A 20,370-nucleotide genomic window follows, 5' to 3' on the forward strand; every position below is an offset into this window, starting at 1 on the left:
GGGGGAGGGGAAGGAATCCAGATTCCTTCCACTCCCCCACTCCCATTCATGCTGTTCAATCCACAAGGTTCCCCCAACAGTTTGATTCTTGCTCTTCTCGAATCCAGATGACACTCCAGTGAACCCAAAGTCCACATTATTCCTATAGTTTGGTGACCACAAATGCACGCGGTACTCCAAATATGTTTAAAGCAAAGTTTTGTACTGCGGTAGCACGACTTCCCAACTTTTATACACAATGTCCTGACTGATGAAGTCAATCATACTGTATGTCTTCTTTACCTCCCTGAACAATTGTGTGGCCATTTTCAGGGAGCTACAACTTGTGAAAGAATTGACATTATTTGGAATTAGGACTGCGCTGGAAACCAAAGCTTTTCCAAATGGACTTTGCTTTTACCTTTTTAAAGATGATTTAATTTACCTGAAACACAGAAGTTGGAGATCCTATGATATATAAATTATGTTAAATAAGTTGGATACAGTTATCTTTATAGATTGCAGTCTGTCTTTATGCATCCATTTTAAATTATACTGTATCTGACACAAAGAGATATTGCACAACAGAACCTCTCACAATTTTTTGATTGTATCACGTTAATGATCCCCATCAACTTGCTTTCCTTCAGCATCTTTGATGAAGCAAAATACCTGTCAGTGCTTCACAGAAAAGGTTATTAGGCTGAATTCAACTCATATTGGCAAATAAGTGGGGGATACGAAAAGAAAAAGGAGGATACAGCATGGAACATGGCCTTTGGCCTAACTCATTCTTGCCAACCAAGCTGGCATTGTGGACTAATCCCATTTGCCTGTATTTGGTTCATATTCTCCAAAGCTCTTGAAATCCATAAATCTGTTCAAATCCATTTTGAATGTCAAAAGTGTGCCAGCTTCTCTCTTTGGCAGTTTCTGGATCTTCAAACTGAGTTTGCATCAGAAATTGCATTGGACTCCCTCTAAAATAGGTTAATCCCCTTAAGAACCAGAAACATTCATTTCAAGATTGGGTAGCTCAGGGATAATAATTAGCCTATTTAGCATATTAAAATTCATATTGTGTTCCTGCTGCAACTGGGTTTTCTCAACAGACCAATATTATCACCCGTGGGCCTGAATTCACATAATATACAATAACTGAAATTAACTCTAGTCAGAATAATGGGAAAAATTAAAATTGAATACAAAAATACAAAATTGAATACAAAATTTGGAAACATTTCACAGGTATTAATTTGCCCTTTCTGAAATTCAGATTTTTAAAATTAGAAATAATTTATAATCAACATTTACACATCTCACCTTGCCCTTGAACAATTATCTACTTTTACTGAAGGGCTGGTCAACTGGGGTTGTTACAACTTATTTTTTGCAAAATATTTCTTGTAGGGCTCTGCTTTAAAAAAAACAAAAACTCCTTATCAAAAGTTTCAAAGAACCTCTTGACCAGCCATTCTCAATGGGGGTCCCATGCCCTGCACCCACAACTTGCTGGGCCACGCCTTGTTTTTCTTTTCACCTCACGCAACATAAATATTTGTTTGTTTTTTTAATGTCGTCAGTAGGAGATAAGTATGGAAGAAACCAAAACTTGACTGATTCACAGGGAAGGGGGCCCATAAACATTGACCAGAATCCTGAGGGTTGGGGGGAGGGGAATAGCTGAAAAAAGACAGAGGAACAGAAGGTGGTAAAAGCCTCTTGACTATCCTTGTCTGGCTTCTTATCCTCTGCAAATTCAAGTTCATCTAAAACTCTGCTACCCATTTCTCAATTCACACCTAAAGTTCAGTGTTTCAAATACTTTTTAAAAAGTGATTCAAATTTTAGTTTCAAAGTTAATGTTTAATTGGCTTAGCCAATTTTTAAAAAAAACTTGTGTAATTTCTTAACCCAAAGAGAAATTTGTGACTCAAAATCAACTTTGTTGCAAAACTGCAGTCATAATTTAGCTATCCCAGCATGAAGCCCCACAACTCCCATCCCAAACCTCCCCCTTCTAGACAAGAGCTATAGGGCCAAATGTCCGAGTCTCCCAAAATCTCCTTTTGAGTCTTGGTATTAATTCTAAGTAAAACGATCAAATTCTATGTCAGAGATGTTGGATTATTGTAAGTTGTTAGCTTTTAGATCTTGAAGTTATACCATCAGGGATGAGTCAGCTTGATCTAAAATGTCTTGGCAATATTTTTAAACAAAAGTTGAGAAAGTGGTTTTCCAATGAACTTTAATTACTGAAGAAGAACACAAGAAATAGGAGCAGGGGTAGGCCATCTGCCCTGTCAGGCCTGCTCTACCATTCAATAAGACTCTACTCCAAGTCTCAGTAATAGCAATGATGTCATAATCTATGCCCTAAGATTATCAGCCTTTCCAACAATATCCTTCCATTAAAATAAATACACCAGTGAAAATTTCTATCATGTACAAACCTTTGATTTCTATCTATACATGCAGTCCTCACATGACCTTTATCCTCTTTCTCACTAACTGCTAATCTAGTTTAAACATATCGGGACAAGACTAACAAACCTACCCGCAATGATATTAATCCCCTTCCGTTTCCAATGCAATCAGTCCCATCAGTACAGATCCCACCTTCCCTTGAACAGAGCCCACTGATCTAGAATCTGAAGCCCTCCCTATCATGCCATGTTCTCAGCTACATGTTAAACTGCCTTATCCTCCTATTTCTAACCTCTTCAGCACGTGGCACAGGAATCAATCCTGAGATCACAACCCTGGAGATCCTCTTATTCAAACTAGCACCTAACTCCATGAATGTTCCTTGCAGGATCTCCTCACCCTTATTACATTTGGTCCCTATACGGACCACAACATCTGGCTGATCACCCTCCCACCTAAAAATGTCATGAAATTGATCTGAGATATCCCAGACCCTGGCACCAGGGAGGCAACTTCCATCTGGGATTGAATATCTCCTCCACAGAATCTCTCATCTGTCTTTCTAACTATGGAATCCCCTATCACTACAGCTATATCAATCCTTTTTCTGAATTGCTTGCTTCATGGTTCTTTGTTGCTTTTTAAAGTTACCCCAATCTTCCTGTTTCCCTACAATTCATCTATATGCAAAATAATCCACGGCTCATGTTTACCATACAAACATGGCAAAACAACATTTGAAGTTCTGATAATAGGGTTATTCTTATGTTATGGTTCAACTCAATTATCAAATTCATATACGAATCTTGGCTCAGATCCTTCTTGACTATAATCCTGTTTATGGGAATTTCCCAAACAATTGTAAACTAAATCCCCAAAGCATTCTGTAATAAGGTGAAAACAGAGCAAAGAATATTACAATTTACGTAGAGTGATGCATGGAAAATGATATATGATGGATAATGATTTCAAGAATTGAGTAACTAGTCATTTTGGTGTACAAAAGTCCTGGAGAAACTCAGCAGGTCATTAAGCATTCACAGAAAAGAAAAGGCAGTCGACGTTTCAGGCAGAGGCCTTCTCAAGAATTAGCCATCGATTTGATAGTGCCAGCTTGACAATTTAGGTTACATGTCAAAAGAGTGGGGAAAAAAAGGGAAGGTTGCTATCAAACCTTCTTGACAAAAGTTCAAATGTTTATGAATATTTAAATTATTAAAAATAAGTACAAGAAACCTCAAATTTCTATCAAGTCCATTATCAAAATTATTATTTGCTGTATGACAGAACCTTCAGTATGTTTATCAGATATTCAATGCTCCTAAGTATTGCATTTGAAAACTGAATGGAGAAAGGAGACTGCAGATGCTGGAATCTGAAGTGCAGAAAGTCTGGTATCATTGTAACTTCAATACAAGAGATATTTTAAAAAATGGAATGGAGTGAATATGGCTTAAGCATCAAATATATAAATAAAATAAGTAACATTTGAAAACCAATATAGAATACAAATGTAACTCGCATTTCATTGCCGAGGGCAAACAGACTGCTTCGAGATTAGCTGGTCCAGTCTGGGTTTAGCTTCTTATGTATTTACCAAAATTCATATTAGTACCTTACAGAAAGGACTGGATAAAGAAATGTAATGAAACATACAAACTCCAGAGTCACACCCACCAAAATAACAGCCTATGCTCAACAAGACAAAACTCAGGCATTCAAAAACAGGGAAAGATTTGAAAAAAAGGCAACTTAACACCACAAATCATTATGCCTTATATGGTGCTCTTAAGTTAAAGTATTACTGGTATACACTATGATTTTATTCTGCTATTTTCCTGATTAATGCTTTATAATTAACGAGTTTATTCGCAGCATTGTATTTGTTTTTTTAAAAAATAGATCTACTTACCTTGTGCTTCATAATTGGCATGGTAAGGAGTAGACTGTCTATTCTGTGGAGTTGAGCTCATGCCGAGCACCGAATGCAGTTGTGCCACATTCATACAGGCTGTGTATTCACCACTTTGATCGCCGATCTGCAAGAAGACATTCCAAGGTTGAAAACTTAGAGAGAGATTATCTCCGAAGTTATGTGGCCATATTGTGTGGATGATGTACTGAAAGTGGCAAGTGTGGGGTGGGGCAGGAGTTTGGGTGTTAAAAGCAAAGGAAAAGAGGACATTTGTGCCTGGTCTGATGCAATTGATCGACAGAAAAAAAAGTCCAAATTCAGAAGCTGCCCTGTACATTGATGTTTAATTGAGTGGTCATTGCACATTCCAGACCACCTCCTGTTTATTATTGTTGAATGGTCCATCAATTCCAATTGCTGCAAAGCAGATGAGATTTCACTTCTTCCACACTACACAGACTGAAGCAAAAATTAGTGCTGCAAATGAAATATATTCAAATACTGAAGGAACATTTAAATGTTGATATTATACTGTGTGTAATGGAACATTGAAAGACTTGTGCAAATGTTTAAACCACAGTGTTTAAAAGGCATACTGCTGTTGTTGGCATCAGGTTCTGCTTTTTGGAAGTTCTGTTTGGTTTATAAAAATTAACCCTTATCCTGCTTTCTAAGATATTTTTTATTGAAGCTTGCAATAATACAAAAATTAAACAGTACAATTGGATATTGAAATACAAATTACAAGAAAAAAACACCCCTATTAATTCAAAACCCCTACCACTATACAAGGTTTGAAAAAAAATTAACATGTTACAACAACCTGGAAATAGGTAGCACAGCATCGAAGCTTATAATAAGCCTAGCCAAAAATTTTAGATTGTGATAATGGTCTATAAAAGGGCCCCATGTCTTTAGGAAATTAGTATTTGAATCTTTAATTTTTTCTAAACTTAAACAAGACATAATATCATTTAACCATTGTGTATGTGTAGGTGGAGTATCATCTTTTCATTTGATCAAAATTGCAGGTCTGGCCAAAGATAAAATTTGCTTTTGAGTTGAAGTCAGTAAAACATCATCATCTTGAAACGATCCGAAAAGAGCAATTAAAGGACAAGGTTCCAATTTAACCTTAAGAATCACCAATAATGTTTGAAAAATATCTTTATAAATTTTTTCTAAATTAGGGCAAACACCGACACAGAAGTGTGAATGACCAATTATCACTATTCATCTGTAATAAGTATTTTAATCAGATGAACATTCGCAACAGTAAATAATATACTCAATGCAGATCCCTCTTTCCATAACTTTTCCCCCCACATTTTTATTTGTTGCTTTATTTTGGTGTTTAGAACCAAAGACATCATACTGTTTCAGGTTGCATTAGATAGCGTGAAGTTTAACATTTTCAAACTCCTTACCACAAGAGTGAAAAACTTCCTTCTGCAATATACTAAAGAAAGATCAACATTACCAATTCCCAATTTTATACATTTACTTCCAACGTTTTTCAATCATGTGGTATCCAAATATCTTAGAACTTTGCAGTAGACAGAAATGCTGGAGAAACTCAGCAGGTCACCTGAGAAGTAAAAGGCAGTCAATCTTTGTTCTTGATTCTTATCAATGACATTTTGCACTAATACAATGGCTTTATATGTTCCAAGGGCCACAGGAAATTCAAGGACAATTATCTGAAGATCATATTTTAGGTTTATTGCCCAAGTACATACATGACATCACATTAAACAGAGATGCTTTTTTTCTGCTGGCGAGGCAGAATGATCACTTATCAGAGGTGCAAAAAAAATCTGTACATAGCGTATACATGTAAATAAATAAAGAACTGTATACAGATAATGAATGTAAACAAACTGACTGTGCAATACAAAGAAAATTTTAAAAATCAATAAAGTGCACAAGTCAGAGTCCTTAAATGAGTCGCTGATTAACTTTGTTGTTGAGGAGTCTGATGGTGGAGGGGTAGCAGCTGTTCCTGAACCTGTAGTGTGAGTCTTGTGGCAACTCTACCTTTCCTGATGGCAGCAGCAAGAACAGAGCATGTACTAGGTGGTGTGGGTCTTTGATGATTACTGCTGCTCTCTGATGGCAGCATTCCCTTTAGATGTTCTCGATAGTGGGGGACGATTTTGGCTGTGATGTCCTGGGCTGTCTCCACTACCTTTTGGAGGGCTTTACACTCAGGGGTAATGGTGTTTCCGTACCAGACCATGATGCAGCCAGTCAGCACACTTTCCACCACACATGTATAGAAATTTGCCAAGGTTTCTGGTGTCACACCAAACCTCTGCAAACTCCTGAGGAAGTTGAGGTGCTAAGTGTTTTCTTCACAATGCCATTAGTGTGTTGGGTCCGGAAAGGTCCTCCAAGATAGTGACTCCCAAGAACTTAGATTTGCTCACCCTCTCCACCTCTGATCCCCCCCATGAACACTGGATTGTATACCACTGGTTTTCCCCTCCTGAAGTCAAATCAGCTCCTTAGTTTTGGTGACATTGAGAGCAAGGTTGTTGTTGCATCATTCAGCCAAGTTTTCAATCTCCCTCCTGTTTGCTGACTCATCACCTTTCTTTATACAACCCACTACCGTGGTATCGTCAGCAAATTTGTAGATGGTGTTACTGTTGTACCGAGCCATACAGTCGCAGGTGTAAAGTGAGTACAGCAGGGGCTAAGAATACAGTCCTGTGGGGCTCCAGTGGAGACTGTGGAGATGTTCTTATCAATCCTCACTGACTGTAGTCCAGAGGTGAGGAAATCCATGATTCAATTACACAGTGGGGTGTTGAGTCCCAGGTCTTGGAGTTTGGTGATCAGTTCTGAGGGGACGATGGTGTTAAATGGTAAAATTTAGTTGATAAAGAGCATCCTGATGAATGCATCTTCACTGTCCAGGTGTTCCAGGCCTTTGTGGTGAGCTAGTGAGATGACAGCAACATGAAAATATTGGTATTATGGAGGAACTTTAAAAATATTGGGATAGATGCAAGATGAAAATATCAGAGGTTATGCTTGAGGCAGCTAAATATATCCCCCTCCCCTCCCTCCACAATCAAATGATATAAATCCATTGAGAGATAAATGTTTCATGAGTCATAACATGGGATAAAATAAGTGAAAAAGAAAAACAACAATAAATTTGATGTTGAGAACTTCTTCTGTGATGTTCCACTCTCCAGAGCTCCTGATCCAACTGAACCCCTTCCTTTGCCCTCTTATCCTCTCTTGTCTATTTATTGTTAACTGCTGCCACAATACTGACTTGTCTTAATAGCTTCATAGCCCACGTGTTCCTTACCCTACCCCCTATTTCTCCCATTCTGAACTTGCAGCTTCCCTTCAATATTCTGAAGGACTGTTTTTTCCACGATTCCTTGGTTTAGTATTCCTTCAATCTGCACTCTCCTTTCCATGGTATCTTTGCACATAACTTTGGGGGTTACAAGACCTGCTCTTGCACTTCTTCCCCAATCTTACTACTCAGGATCCCAATAGTCCTTCCAGGTGAGGCAGCAATCCGCTCATGTTTCTTCCAATTTTGTGCTAAAGGGATTATCTGGATTGGAAAAAATGAATGCAAACTGGGGTTCTTTCCTTCCTTCAACCCACAAAGGTGATACTGAGTTTTCAGTTGTCTGTCACTAATTCTCAATCACACTCTTATGCTCATTTCACACACACTTCAAATAAAGCTCAACACAAGCCCAAGCAACAGCAACTCATCTTCTGTCTACACAAGTGTCGGTCCTCAGGACATGAACTTGCCAACTTCAGATAACCAGCCTTTCCAGTGTGTCTCAAAACTGCACAGATCTTGTACAAGAACAAATATCTGCAGCATTAGAGTGGCAGGACTGCAGATGCTGGAATCTAGAGTAGAGGAAGTGCTGGAGGGACTCAGTGGATCAGGCAGCATCTACAGGGTTGGGTGGAGGGGGGAGGTGAAATGGACAATCGACATTTCGGCTCAGAACCCTACTTCAGGGCCAAGGAGAGGAAAGCTGGACAGTGTTAATGAGAGGGAGAGGGTTTTCAGTTATGTAGACCAAGGAGAGGGATGTTCAATCAGTCTCTAACTTAATGCATTCTATTATTTTCCCCCTTACAACTTAAACATTTGGAAATTGTGCTCTGATGCCAAAGATTTCATTAACATGTTAATAACAGTGGAGTTCCAGGCAGACCTTTAAACTCCAATTTACAATTTCTTGCAGTCTGAAAAACAAAATTTCACCACTATATTTTCCCATCTTTAGGACTATTTTACATCATTTAAACAATTTCCCATCCATTCTGCCCCAGCCTCCTTTATTCCAGTCTTTAGTTTTGGTAAAAAGCCAATTATATCATACTTTTTAAAGTGCCTTATGAAAGTTCTTAAATTCCACATCAACCCTCTTTAATATATCCACAAAAGACAATTAGTTAAATAAATTGATATTGGTTTGCCTAATCAACCCACACTAATCCAAGTGACAACTAATTGTGCTCTTTTTTAGTTTCTAAAATTTTCCCCAGCACCCAAGTTCCATTGGCTGGCCAATAGTTGCTGAGTTTACCATTGCTTGGTTTTTGAACAGCAGTGTACTTTTTTGGAATTCTCCAGTCCTCACCCTCAAACAACACATGAAATTAATGGAATTATAAGGATTAGCCTTGAAGGACGAATCAGCCTACATCTTCTAATTCTTATCTAATCCCTGCACCTGCAGGTATTTGGAAGATTGTGATGAGGGGCTCTGGAATTTTTTTACCTTCAGCAAAGCATTAGCTGTTCCTGGGTAACAAACATCTAATTTAAAGCCACTCCTACATACTAACGAGTTTCCATAATATTATGTTCAAAATTTTGATGCTCCTTCATATGTTCGTTCTTATAGGTGGCAGAATTAATTTATTCTCTCCAATTTAGTACTTCTCTGTCTTCTCCATCTTGTGCTTTTTGATTCCATAGAGTGTAATACTGTGGAGGAACGGCAAATGTATTGATGATTTTTTTTGTGTTACTTTCCACTTACAGACATCTGTAAAAACCGAATCCCTTTGTTATTCAAAAGTGGGCTGTCGGCTGAAAACCACCTATTCCAAGTGATTTATCCACTTCAATCATACAGCTAGACTTCCGAGATTTTTCCTGCATCCAGTATTTAATCTGCAACCTTCTTTGCCAAGACTCCTGCAGCAGTTTCTTCCTTAATAAAACTGTAAGTACTTATTTACTAACTCATCAATTTTCTCTGCCTTGATTCACTATTTTCCAAAATTATGTAAGCCTACAAATAAAGAGGGAAGTCTTCAATACTGTGTACATTATTAAACTCAAATAAGTAGGTTAATGATAAAAGGACAAAAATATTACCCCAAGGCAATAAGGAATTGGAAAATAATATTTCTGTACACTACCAATGCTTTAAATATTTTATTCTACAAAATAAAAATTCTTCAAAGTGGATTTATCAAGCTGAAGTACACAGCCAAATGCTATCGATCATTCACTGCTCTCCTGAGAATGCACTCATGCTGTGTAATTCAGCAAGCACCAAATCTCATTACTTAACAATGACTTGTTTTGTTTTTGTTCGTAAGCAGCACAAATCTGGAAATATTAAGAGGCAAAAAATGGGTTAAAGAGAGAAGACGACAAGGCAAGGGAAGGTGGAAATATACTGTGTGACTCGGCTTGCAATAAATCACAATAATGGCTAAAATGATAAGAGTTCTTTATTTCATCTCAACATCTTCCCTATCAATTCAGGACAGAATCAAAGAATACTGCAGCACAGAAAAAGGCTTATCTAGTCCTTGTTGAATGGATAGGTAGTAAATGCGACTTTACCACTGATGCAAAGAATCCAGAGGAGAGCTTGAAGGGAACATGAGAAGGCCATGGCAGTTAAGATAAAGGAGAACCCCAAGCAATTCTTTATGTATGTGAAGAACAGAAATATGATGAGAATGATGGTGGGGCCACTTAAAGATAAAGAAGGCAACATGTCCCTGGAGGTAGAGGAGGTTGGGGAGGTCCTAAATGAAAGCTTTGCTTCAGTATTCACCAGAGAAAAGGACCTTAATTAGGGTGAGGTTGGAACAAAACAGGCTTATGTGTTGGACGATATTGTGATTAAGGAAGAGCAAGTAACATTAAGATTGATAAGTCTCCGGGGCTGGACAACGGTATATTCCAAGTTGCTGTGGGAAGGGAGAGAAGAGATAGCTGGGGCTTTGGCTATGATCTTTGAGTTTTCCTTAGTCAGAGGGGAGGTGCTGAAAGGTCAGAGAATGGCAGATGTAGTCCTCTTGTTTAAAGGCTGGCAAGTATTTTTTGAAATGTAATTTTTTTTCCATATACATATCAAAATTTTCCATTTTAAAATGTGCGCGCGCGCGTGCGTGTGTGCGCGCGCACACACTTACCCCCACCTTTTTCTTACAAAATGACCCCTTTCCTACCCTCCCCTCCCCAACTTCCTTCACAGTATAAATCTGTACACCATCAGGGCTTAGAGTTGGGTTTTAAAAAAGAAAGTCCTCATTGGGGAGGTCACATATTTTTATAATAATAGCACCTATTATTATTTGTTTTTTTTTAAAAACAATCTTTATAATTTTTAAAATTATATTTGGAGCCCCTATATAATCCATATATGGTTGCCATATTTTTATATGTCTTATTTGTTCTTTAGGTTATATTTTATTTTCTCCATAGGAATAAAACTGTTCATCTCTGTCTTTCATTGTGCTATCTGCAGAGGGGAGTCAGATTTCCATGTAATTGCAATACATTTCTTAACAACGGCTAAAGCTATTATATAACCATACAACCATATAACAATTTACAGTACAGAAACAGGCAATATCGACCTTTCTAATCCGCACCAATTTACATGAAACTCCACTAGTTCCACCTACCCACTCCTTTGCCAATAACCCTCCAACCCCCTCACATCCATGTACTCATCTTCTTTCTTTGGCTTGGCTTCGCAGATGAAGATTTATGGAGGGGTAAAGTCCACGTCAGCTGCAGGCTCGTTTGTGGCTGACAAGTCCGATGCGGGACAAGCAGACGCGGTTGCAGCGGTTGCAAGGGAAAATTGGTTGGTTGGGGTTGGGTGTTGGGTTTTTCCTCCTTTGTCTTTTGTCAGTGAGGTGGGCTCTGCGGTCTTCTTCAAAGGAGGTTGCTGCCTGCCGAACTGTGAGGCGCCAAGATGCACGGTTTGAGCCCACTCTTAAATGACAGAATTGACCCTGTTGCGACTACTTCTTCCGGTAGATCATTCCACTCAGCCACCAATCTCTGAGTGAAGAAGCATCCTCTAATATTACTCCTAAAGTTTTGCATCCTAACCCTTAACTTATGATCCCTTGTTCCAATCTCCCCTACCCTCAGGGGAAAGAGCCTATTCACATCTACCCTTCATAATTTTAAATATCTCTATCAAATCCCCTCTCTACCTTCTACGCTCCAGTGAATGAAGTCCCAGTCTACTCAATCTTTCTCCGATTTCAAGATACTGCAATCCAGAGGAATTTAGTTGGCTAATTACTTATTTCAATAAAGTTCCCCAAAAGATAAAGCTCTAGGTCCTATGTAAAGGCCACCCCTGCTATCCATATGAGTATTTCAGTAATATCCTCACAGAAAGGTCTCAATTTCACACACGATCATGTAGTAAGTACAAACATTCCTATTTCTATTTCATATTTCTGATTTTGATTTATGTAATTTCTGGGGTGTGAAGTATTATTGGTGTAGAAAATTATATTGTACTAATCCATATCTTGCATTTATAATTGACATCATGCTATCCAAACACCAATCAGACCAACATCTTTCCACTATTGCAACTCCTAAATCTGACTCCCATCTCTCTCTCTATCTCTATAAACCTGACTTTGCACTTTCATTTTGGAGAGCAAAGTACATCTTAGTTATAAATTTTGGTGTATTCCCCAGCCAAATCATTCGTTCCATTTCACTAATTTCAGGTGGGGCCAAGTTTGGTTCCCGTCTTTCTCTTAATAACAATCTTAACTGGAGAAATCAAAAGAATATCCCATTAACTACTCCATACTTATTTCTTAATTGTAGCACTATAATTCTAGCAGTTCCACCATCCAGTCTAACAAATCCATCAAAAGGGGCATCAACAAATCTTTAAATTCTCTATAGAATTCAGGAAGGAACCCATTTTCCCCTGGAGACCTATTGGCTTGTAAAGAACCCAGAGCTTTCTCTATTTCTTCCCTTGTAAAAGGAATACCCACATCACCTCTTTCTCTCTATTCTACTTTAGAAAGTTCAACATTTGTTAAAAATTCTTCCATCTCGTTTTCAACTCCTGCTAATTATGATTTATGTAGTTTGATATATTATTGTCAAAGCGTACTATTTATTTCTTTTTGATTACATGTTATTGTTTCAGCTTCTGTTTCTATTGCATTTATCATTCTGGGTGATTCCTCTACTTTAACCTGCCAAGATTACACTGTGTGCCTGTTCTCCTAGTTCATAATATTTTTGTTTAGTTTTTAATCATTTTTTCCATTCACTATCTATGCAGTGTATTATATTGTAACCTTTTGTTCTCTAATATTCTGTATTTTTCTTGTGTTCCTGATATCTGATATACTTTTTCCAATTTTGTTGTCCTTCTTTAGGCCTTCTAAATCTCTTGTATATTCTCTCAAGATTTTTAGTGTTAGAAATCATTTGTCCCCTCAAATAAGCTTCAAGCGTATCCCATATTAGAAAACTATTGTCAGTGAAGGAAAGATTGTTTTCACAAAATATTTCTATCCGTCTCTTAATAAATCCACAAAAATCCTTCCTTTTTAATAATGTAGCATTAAGGTGCCATCTGTACATGCTTTCTTACTTTTCCATGATAGTGATAGTTAATGGTGAGTGGTCTGATAAAAGTCTTGCCAAATATTCTGTTTTTTACCACTCTACTTTGTAATTGGGCAGACATTAAAAATACATCAATCCTTACATGTGATTCGTGTACCCTTGAATAAAATGAATAGTCTCTTTCTAAGGGGTTTAGCCGCCTCCATATATCAATTAGATTCAAATCCTTCATACATGATAGTGTCGTTTTTATAGCTCTCGCCCTTGTTACTGTACTCACTGATTTGTCCAATATTAGATCTAAACAAAAATTGAAATCTTCTCCAATCAATATATTTTGCCTTTCCCCTGCAGTTTTTAAAAATATATCCTTCATAAAGACTTCATCATCATAATTTGAGATGTAAACATTCATATAAACGTCCATGATTCTGCATAAATTTTACAATGTGCCATTACAAATCTTCTAGCTTGATCGGATAATGTCTCTTCTATTATTATTGGTATATTTTTATTAATTAAAATCACTACACCTTTTGCTTTTGATTCAATTGAAGATGATATTACTTTCCCCACCCATCCTCATTTTAATTTTGCATGCTCCAATTTGGTAAGATGTGTTTCTTGTAAAAAGACTATATATGCCTTTGAAGAGAGTAGTTGCTGACAGAATGTATTCTGCCAAGAGGTCGGTAACTAGTGGATTTCTGCACGGATCTGTTTTGGGACCCCTGCTCTTTGTGATTTTTATAGATGACATAGTTGAAGAAATGGAAGAGTGGGTCAGTAAGTTTGCAGATGATATGAAGGTTGGAGATGTTGTGGATGGTGCTGAAGGTCTTAGGTTACTAAAGGTTATAGACAGGATAAGTGGAGCTCAATCCAGTTAAGTATGAGGCGATGCATTTTGGAGTGTTAAGTATGTAGGCTGAGTACAGGGTTAATGGATTCTGTATTTGATAGAGTGGAGGAACAAAGGGACCTTGGGTCCAAATCCAAACATCTCTCAAGATTGCCACATAGGTTGATAGGATAGTTAAGAAGGTCTATGGCACACATGTCAAATTCTGCCCCGCGGGCCAAATTTGGCCCGCGATATAATTATATTTGGCCTGCAAGATAATTTCAAAAATGTATTAGAGGTGGCCCGCTGGCCGCCGCGCCAGTATAGCGCATGCACAGTAATACAACAAATCCCAGAATGCATTGGCGTCAGCCTGCTAATCGCCCCCACCTCCTCTGTTTACGTTGCAGGGTCTCACCGTGGACTCTGGTTTTGGGGCCTGGCCGGTGTCAGGGGAAGCCAAGGCCTCTTCCCAGCGCCCGGAACCGGAAGCCTCGGGCCTGACCTCGTCAGGACCGTTGCCCACTCCCCCTCCCTGCCGCAGGCCGATCCGCGACTCACGGTGACAGGGCCGCTGATCCGCCGAGATGCCGCCCTGCAGCGAGAGCCGATGCCCCCACACTGTCGTTGTCCAACCCGATCGCCCGCAAACCCCGCCCTCCCGCACACAGTATTATGAACTTTAATCTCAGGATAAAACGATCTTCCAATAGTTTCATGTCACAGTGATAAATATATTCCTGGTTAAAAATGGTCCTGCACCTGGATACAAGCTCATTAGGCATAAAACTTGAAAAGTGTGTAAATCAAAGGATATCTGTACCAATGGAAAAAGGGCATGGCAAATAACCCTGCTAGAGTTCATGCCCACAATCGGTCACCCATTTGATTGTTTCAGGAATCATGTTATTCTCCCACATTCTCAATAGCCCTCAAATTTTACTATTCGACAGCACACTAGCAACATTTGACAAATCCTCTATAGAGAAATATTATTTATTGAATATTTTATTTCTCATTTGTTAATGCTTCTGGAAAGAGTTTATCCAAAACTATTATTAAACATTTATTTTAATAAGAAAAAGTTTAACATTACATATGTTGAAAGAAGAGAAAACATGCAGATGTTGTTGAAATTTTTCAATAAATATTTAGTTCAGCCCTCGACTTAGTCCAAGTTTTTAATTTTGGCCCTCCGTGAATTTGAGTTTGACACCCCTGGTCTATGGGATACAGGGTTTCGTTAATAGGGGGATTGAATTCAGGAGAAGAGAGGTCATGTTGCAACTCTACAAATTTCTGGTAAGACCACACTTGGAGTATTGTGTTCAATTTTGGTCACCTCATTATAAGATGGATGTGGAAGCTATGGAGAAGATGCAGGGGAGATTTACCAGAATATTGCCTGGATTGAAAAATAAGTCCTATGAGGCAAGATGAGCAGAGTTGAGACTTTTCTCTTTAGAGCAAAGAAGGATATGAGAATATTACAGGTCAACAAGATTCTAAGAGGCATAGATAAGGTGGATAGCTAGCACCTTTTTCCCAGGTCAGGGATAGGAAACATCAGAGGACATCTACACAAAGTGAGGAAAGTTTAGGTGGGATATTATTATGAGCCCAGAGGACCCCAAAACCAAGCAGCAATAGATATTCACCAAGACAAATGGTTAATTAAACAAAAGTTACTTTTAATTATCTTTAAATATGAAAACAGAATTTCACTTTAACTTATCACTATTAACTAAACACCTTTCTAATTCTAAGCGCAAGTGTATGTAATGTGTATGTAAGTTCAGAAAAATTATTTGGTTCGCAGTCCAATCTCACTTTTCACTCCTCCAAGTTCACTGGTTGCAAGCAATTCTTATACTGTGCACAGAATTTAACATTTATAAAGTTCACCAGGCTTTGGTGCTCAAATGATAAATGGTTACTGCTCAGGAAGGTTCTTGTCAGTTTTCAGAGTGTGAGAGATGGGAAAATTGACCTAAAATTATGAACATGGAAGAAACTAAAGTTCATCAGTAAAATGGCTGAAACCAGTTCAAACAGGATAAGTTTGGGGCTTAGGATGCAGGAAAGCAGAGTCAGCACGATTAACATAAGAATCTTCTATCCTTTGTGACAAGACCATAGGACTAAGATAAGGAATGGTAAGGTACAATAGAATGTAGGAAGTTGAGGTAGTCTGGATCAGATAAGGGTCTCCTAGCCCTGGACAGAAGTACCAAGTCATACATTTCTAATTAGCTAACCATACACAGATTTATACATATGAAATTAGCCAACCCTAGATAGAATGAGTCAACTTTGCATATTAAGAGACTGTAGCCCAGAGAATCAGGAAGGTGTGAATAAGGACAATGACATGATGGGGCACCCACAGGATACCCCCTGGTCCTCCAAGTGTACTGAAACTGCACGTAGGCAGGAAGAATTACCTATGCCAAACCCATCCAGGGGGCAGAAGAATGTAAGGGGGAGGGCATTCTGATACTGAAATTGACTGTATAAAAGTTGGGTGAGCCCCAGTATGTGTGTGTATTCCCAGGGTAAGGGGAAGCACCCAACTTTGCATTGTTGTAGTAATAAATGTTCTTTGTTCTCAATTTTTGTCTCGAGCAATTTCTTTAAAGGTACTTTAATTCCTAACAAATGGGGGCTCGTCCGGGATCACACTCCCTCCACTGACAGAGTACCCCGACGACGAGAGTAGGTGCACCCTGGCTGATTCAGCTGGACTCACGGGCGACGGGTGGCTGGTCAGTGGAAGAAGCGAGTGATATCCGTGAAGAGGCATTGAGAACAAACGGCAGAAGGACGCGCGCTAGAGCAGTACTGCCAGAACTCGGTAAGAGTATTTTACTTGTTCCTAAGTATGGGAATAGCGGGCAGTAGAGATGAGAGTCCTGACACGTACAGCCCGCTTGGGATGATGTTATCTGAGTGGGGCACAGGAAAGACCCGCGGTAAAGACAAACTGACGACGGTCAGGTATTGTTGTAATGAATGGGTGGGATACCCGGTTAAAGGGAGCTCCGTGTACTGGCCAAAATTCGGATCCGAGGATGAATGGATGTGTAAAGCTTTGAACCTATGACTCTATCAAAACCAGAAAAACAATGTTGAGAGCAGGGAATATGCAGCCTGCTGGCTCAAGGGATCCATTGAACAGCTGGTTTTGAATGAGAAAGAATCTAGGGATAAGAGAGAGGAGGAACCTCTTGTCCCTGAATCACAGGTTTGGGATGTGTTACATTCCCTCCCTCCACCCTATGTTCCTCCTATGCCAGCTCCTATCTTCCCTTCCCCTCCTATGACCTACCCTTCTGCACCTTCCCCACCTCCCCCACCACTAGAGAAGAGAGAAGAGAGCAGGAGTGGTATGATAACTTGCTCACAAAGCACTTGATTACCACCTCTGTTGGCAGGAGAGAGAGGTAACTTTAATTCAGAACAGCGTGAGACTCTTCAGGAAGAAAGGGCAGAACCCTTTGATTCATTTCCCAGGGAGCAGGAACCCAGACCTAATAAGCCAGAAACCAATTGGATGAGACCACTGCGGGAAGTTCCCATGGGAGAGGGTCTCGGTTTCGTAAATGTGCCCCTGACCAGTACTGAAGTGTGTAACTTTAAGAAAGAACTGACCTCCCTGATAGAAGATCCCCAGGGATGTGCTGAACAGTTAGACCAATTTTTGGGACCATATATATATACAATATGGGGGTCTCGACATAGAATCCCCAGCAGGGGAACAATTGGTACTAACAGGTTTTGTTACCAACTCAGCCCCAGACATTAGGAGAAAATTACAAAAGACAGAAAATTGGCATGAGCAGGGAATAACCCAGCTTCTACAGATCACACAAAAAGCATTTGTCCAGACATCTGAGGATAAGCAGAAAGCAAAGGCTAACATTTTGATGCAAGCAGTTAAAGGAATAGTAGATGAGTAACATGAAAAAAAGGCAGGGACTGTGTGCCAGCTCCTGAATGTTGGGAGAAGTGCAGGGAGTGGGAGAGTAGAGACCAGAGATAATTTCATAAATCACGACTTCCCACTTCAGTCACTGACCAATATTGATTAAAATTCATGCTAAAAATTAAATGTCATAAATGATCGTTTTTCAATACTGTAGAATTAGCGAATTTAACTACCAGTTAATTCCAATTTATGAAATAAATTGTATTTAAATGTGATTTTGCACAGGGAGTACCTGAGAGTTGAGTGATGTTATAACATTTGCAGGGAGAAATGTTTGCGCAAATAGGGTGAGTTCTATACATCTTAACTTTAAGTGTATGTGAGATAAAGAAAGGATCTGATGTGTAAAGTGGCTGGATCAGCCAGTTGAAGGGGGAGTGTGCATGTCCCTTTAAGTGCACTGTGGCACTTGAAATTGAGGCTTCAGGCTCTTGTCTTGCAGTTAGAGGTATGGAGCCCTATCAACACATTTAATACATTTCTTCTACACATTCAGCAGTCAAGGTCCGTGAGTTTAAAAATCACCCACCTCTGGAGAATAAAGATACCTCTGGGGATTCCTATGGGGATTCCTATAAGTTTAATCATTCATTTCTCTGGTGCATTTTCCTCTGGAGTGAAATTAATGCCTCAGCACAATTTCTCTGTATTGCCGCTGTTATTTAATTCATGATAACTTTCCCCATTCATCAGGTTTATATTTAAATCCGGTAGTGCAGAAGTTACATTGTAAATAATCACGGAGGTAAACCCTGCGCGACTGGATTCAGCTTAATGGAGAAATAAACCTGCGAACTGGTCTATGGTGCTGTGTGAGTATTGCAATAGGTGGAATATGATTTAAATTGGTGGCATAGTTCAGAACAATTGGGTGCATAAGAATAATAATATCATTAAGAACTCACAGATCTTGTACCGGATGCTATTCAGTACATCTTGACTTAAGGACTGGAGAAATTGGCATGTTAGAATGAGATTGGCATGGCACCAATATTTCTTGATTCAATAATGACTCCACAAGCTCCAGGATTCATGCAGCAGAACTTTTAAGTGGAATATAATAGAAACTAGCCTGTACTTAAATTATTGTGTGTGCAATCTTCATAAGAACATCTTTTAACTTTTTTTGGTGCCTGTTTTACAGACTCTTTTAAATAAGGCCAGCTCCTGTGAGCTGTGGCACAAGGCATTTTACTTAAGGCAGAACTAAAGGTTGAATATGTTTCAAGTTCTCTTGCAGGGGCTCTTGTGCTGCAATGTCTGTTATGTACTCACTCTAACAAATTGGAGGGTTGTGCCCCATACAGACAAGCAGCTCCAACTGCATTTTAATAAGGTCTAACATATTCAAAACCCATGCAAATATGGTTTGTGTTTCATTTTACAATTTTTACACTAACACAAAGGAAAGTCAGATTGTTACAAAGTGCCGTAATTTAACATTTTTTTTCGTTTCTTTAATGGTTTATTCAGTTATTGTTGTATTTTACTTGTCTTTTGATTATTCAGTTATTGTTGTATTTTATTGCAGTTTTCAATGAGCTTGACATTTATTGTGGTTTTATTCAGTTCTTATTGTATTTTATTGCAGTTTTCAATGAGCTTTACATTTATTGTGTTTTATTCAGTTCTTATTGTATTTTATTGCAGTTTTCAATGAGCTTTACATTTATTGTGTTTTATTCAGTTCTTATTGTATTTTAATGCTGTTTTTAATGAGCTTTACATGTATTGTTCATTGTTGTTTACTAATTTCTTTGGAATATTGTTCGTTAATGTTTTAAGCCCCCCTGGAATAGGGGCAGCAGAGGTTACAATTCAGCTCCTTTAGAATGTAGACAGGGCATAGATTTAATGTATAGTCATAATGGGATATAAGGGATCCCAATACGGACCAGGGGAATTAAACAGCTTTAGTGGAGTACATCTAATTTGTATCTTAGCCTACACAGGTATTAAAGACAGGAGTTTTGAAGCGATAGCACAAAGGACATGGTGGGACAAAGACAGACAGAATGGTAGTCAGCATTGTACATGTAACAGAGAGAGAGAGAGTTAATACATATGCTAATGTACACAGACAGGCTGCAACTCACAAGTTCAATGCTAATGTTAGCAGACAAGCTGCAACACACAGTTAAATCACAAGAAACAACCCCCCCCAGCTTGGTCTCTTTTCATCACCCCGTGAAGGGGAGCACCAGTTTCCAACAACCGTGAGCTGCTTGACACTTTAATATCAGGCTCCAAATAGCCTTCGGAGATCGGTGGCCCTAGGGTTCGGGGCTGAAGAGGACATCATATACTAACCACAATTCAACGGAACCGCCTGACTACTT

The 20,370-nt window shown here is 38.8% G+C and overlaps 1 protein-coding gene across 5 annotated transcripts in view; it reads right to left on the minus strand.

Annotated features, from left to right (window-relative positions):
* Window positions 1-20,370, minus strand: part of gpsm1b (G protein signaling modulator 1b) — a 248,192-nt gene that overhangs the window by 53,411 nt on the left and 174,411 nt on the right. For all 5 annotated transcript variants that reach the window (XM_069885288.1, XM_069885278.1, XM_069885306.1 and 2 more), the window contains one exon: window positions 4,319-4,445. In XM_069885288.1, the coding sequence (XP_069741389.1) occupies window positions 4,319-4,445 (127 nt within the window). The remainder of the gene's footprint in view (window positions 1-4,318; window positions 4,446-20,370) is intronic.

The sequence above is a fragment of the Narcine bancroftii genome, chromosome 1 (assembly GCF_036971445.1).
Source record: "Narcine bancroftii isolate sNarBan1 chromosome 1, sNarBan1.hap1, whole genome shotgun sequence".
Classification (NCBI taxonomy): Eukaryota; Metazoa; Chordata; class Chondrichthyes; order Torpediniformes; family Narcinidae; genus Narcine; species Narcine bancroftii.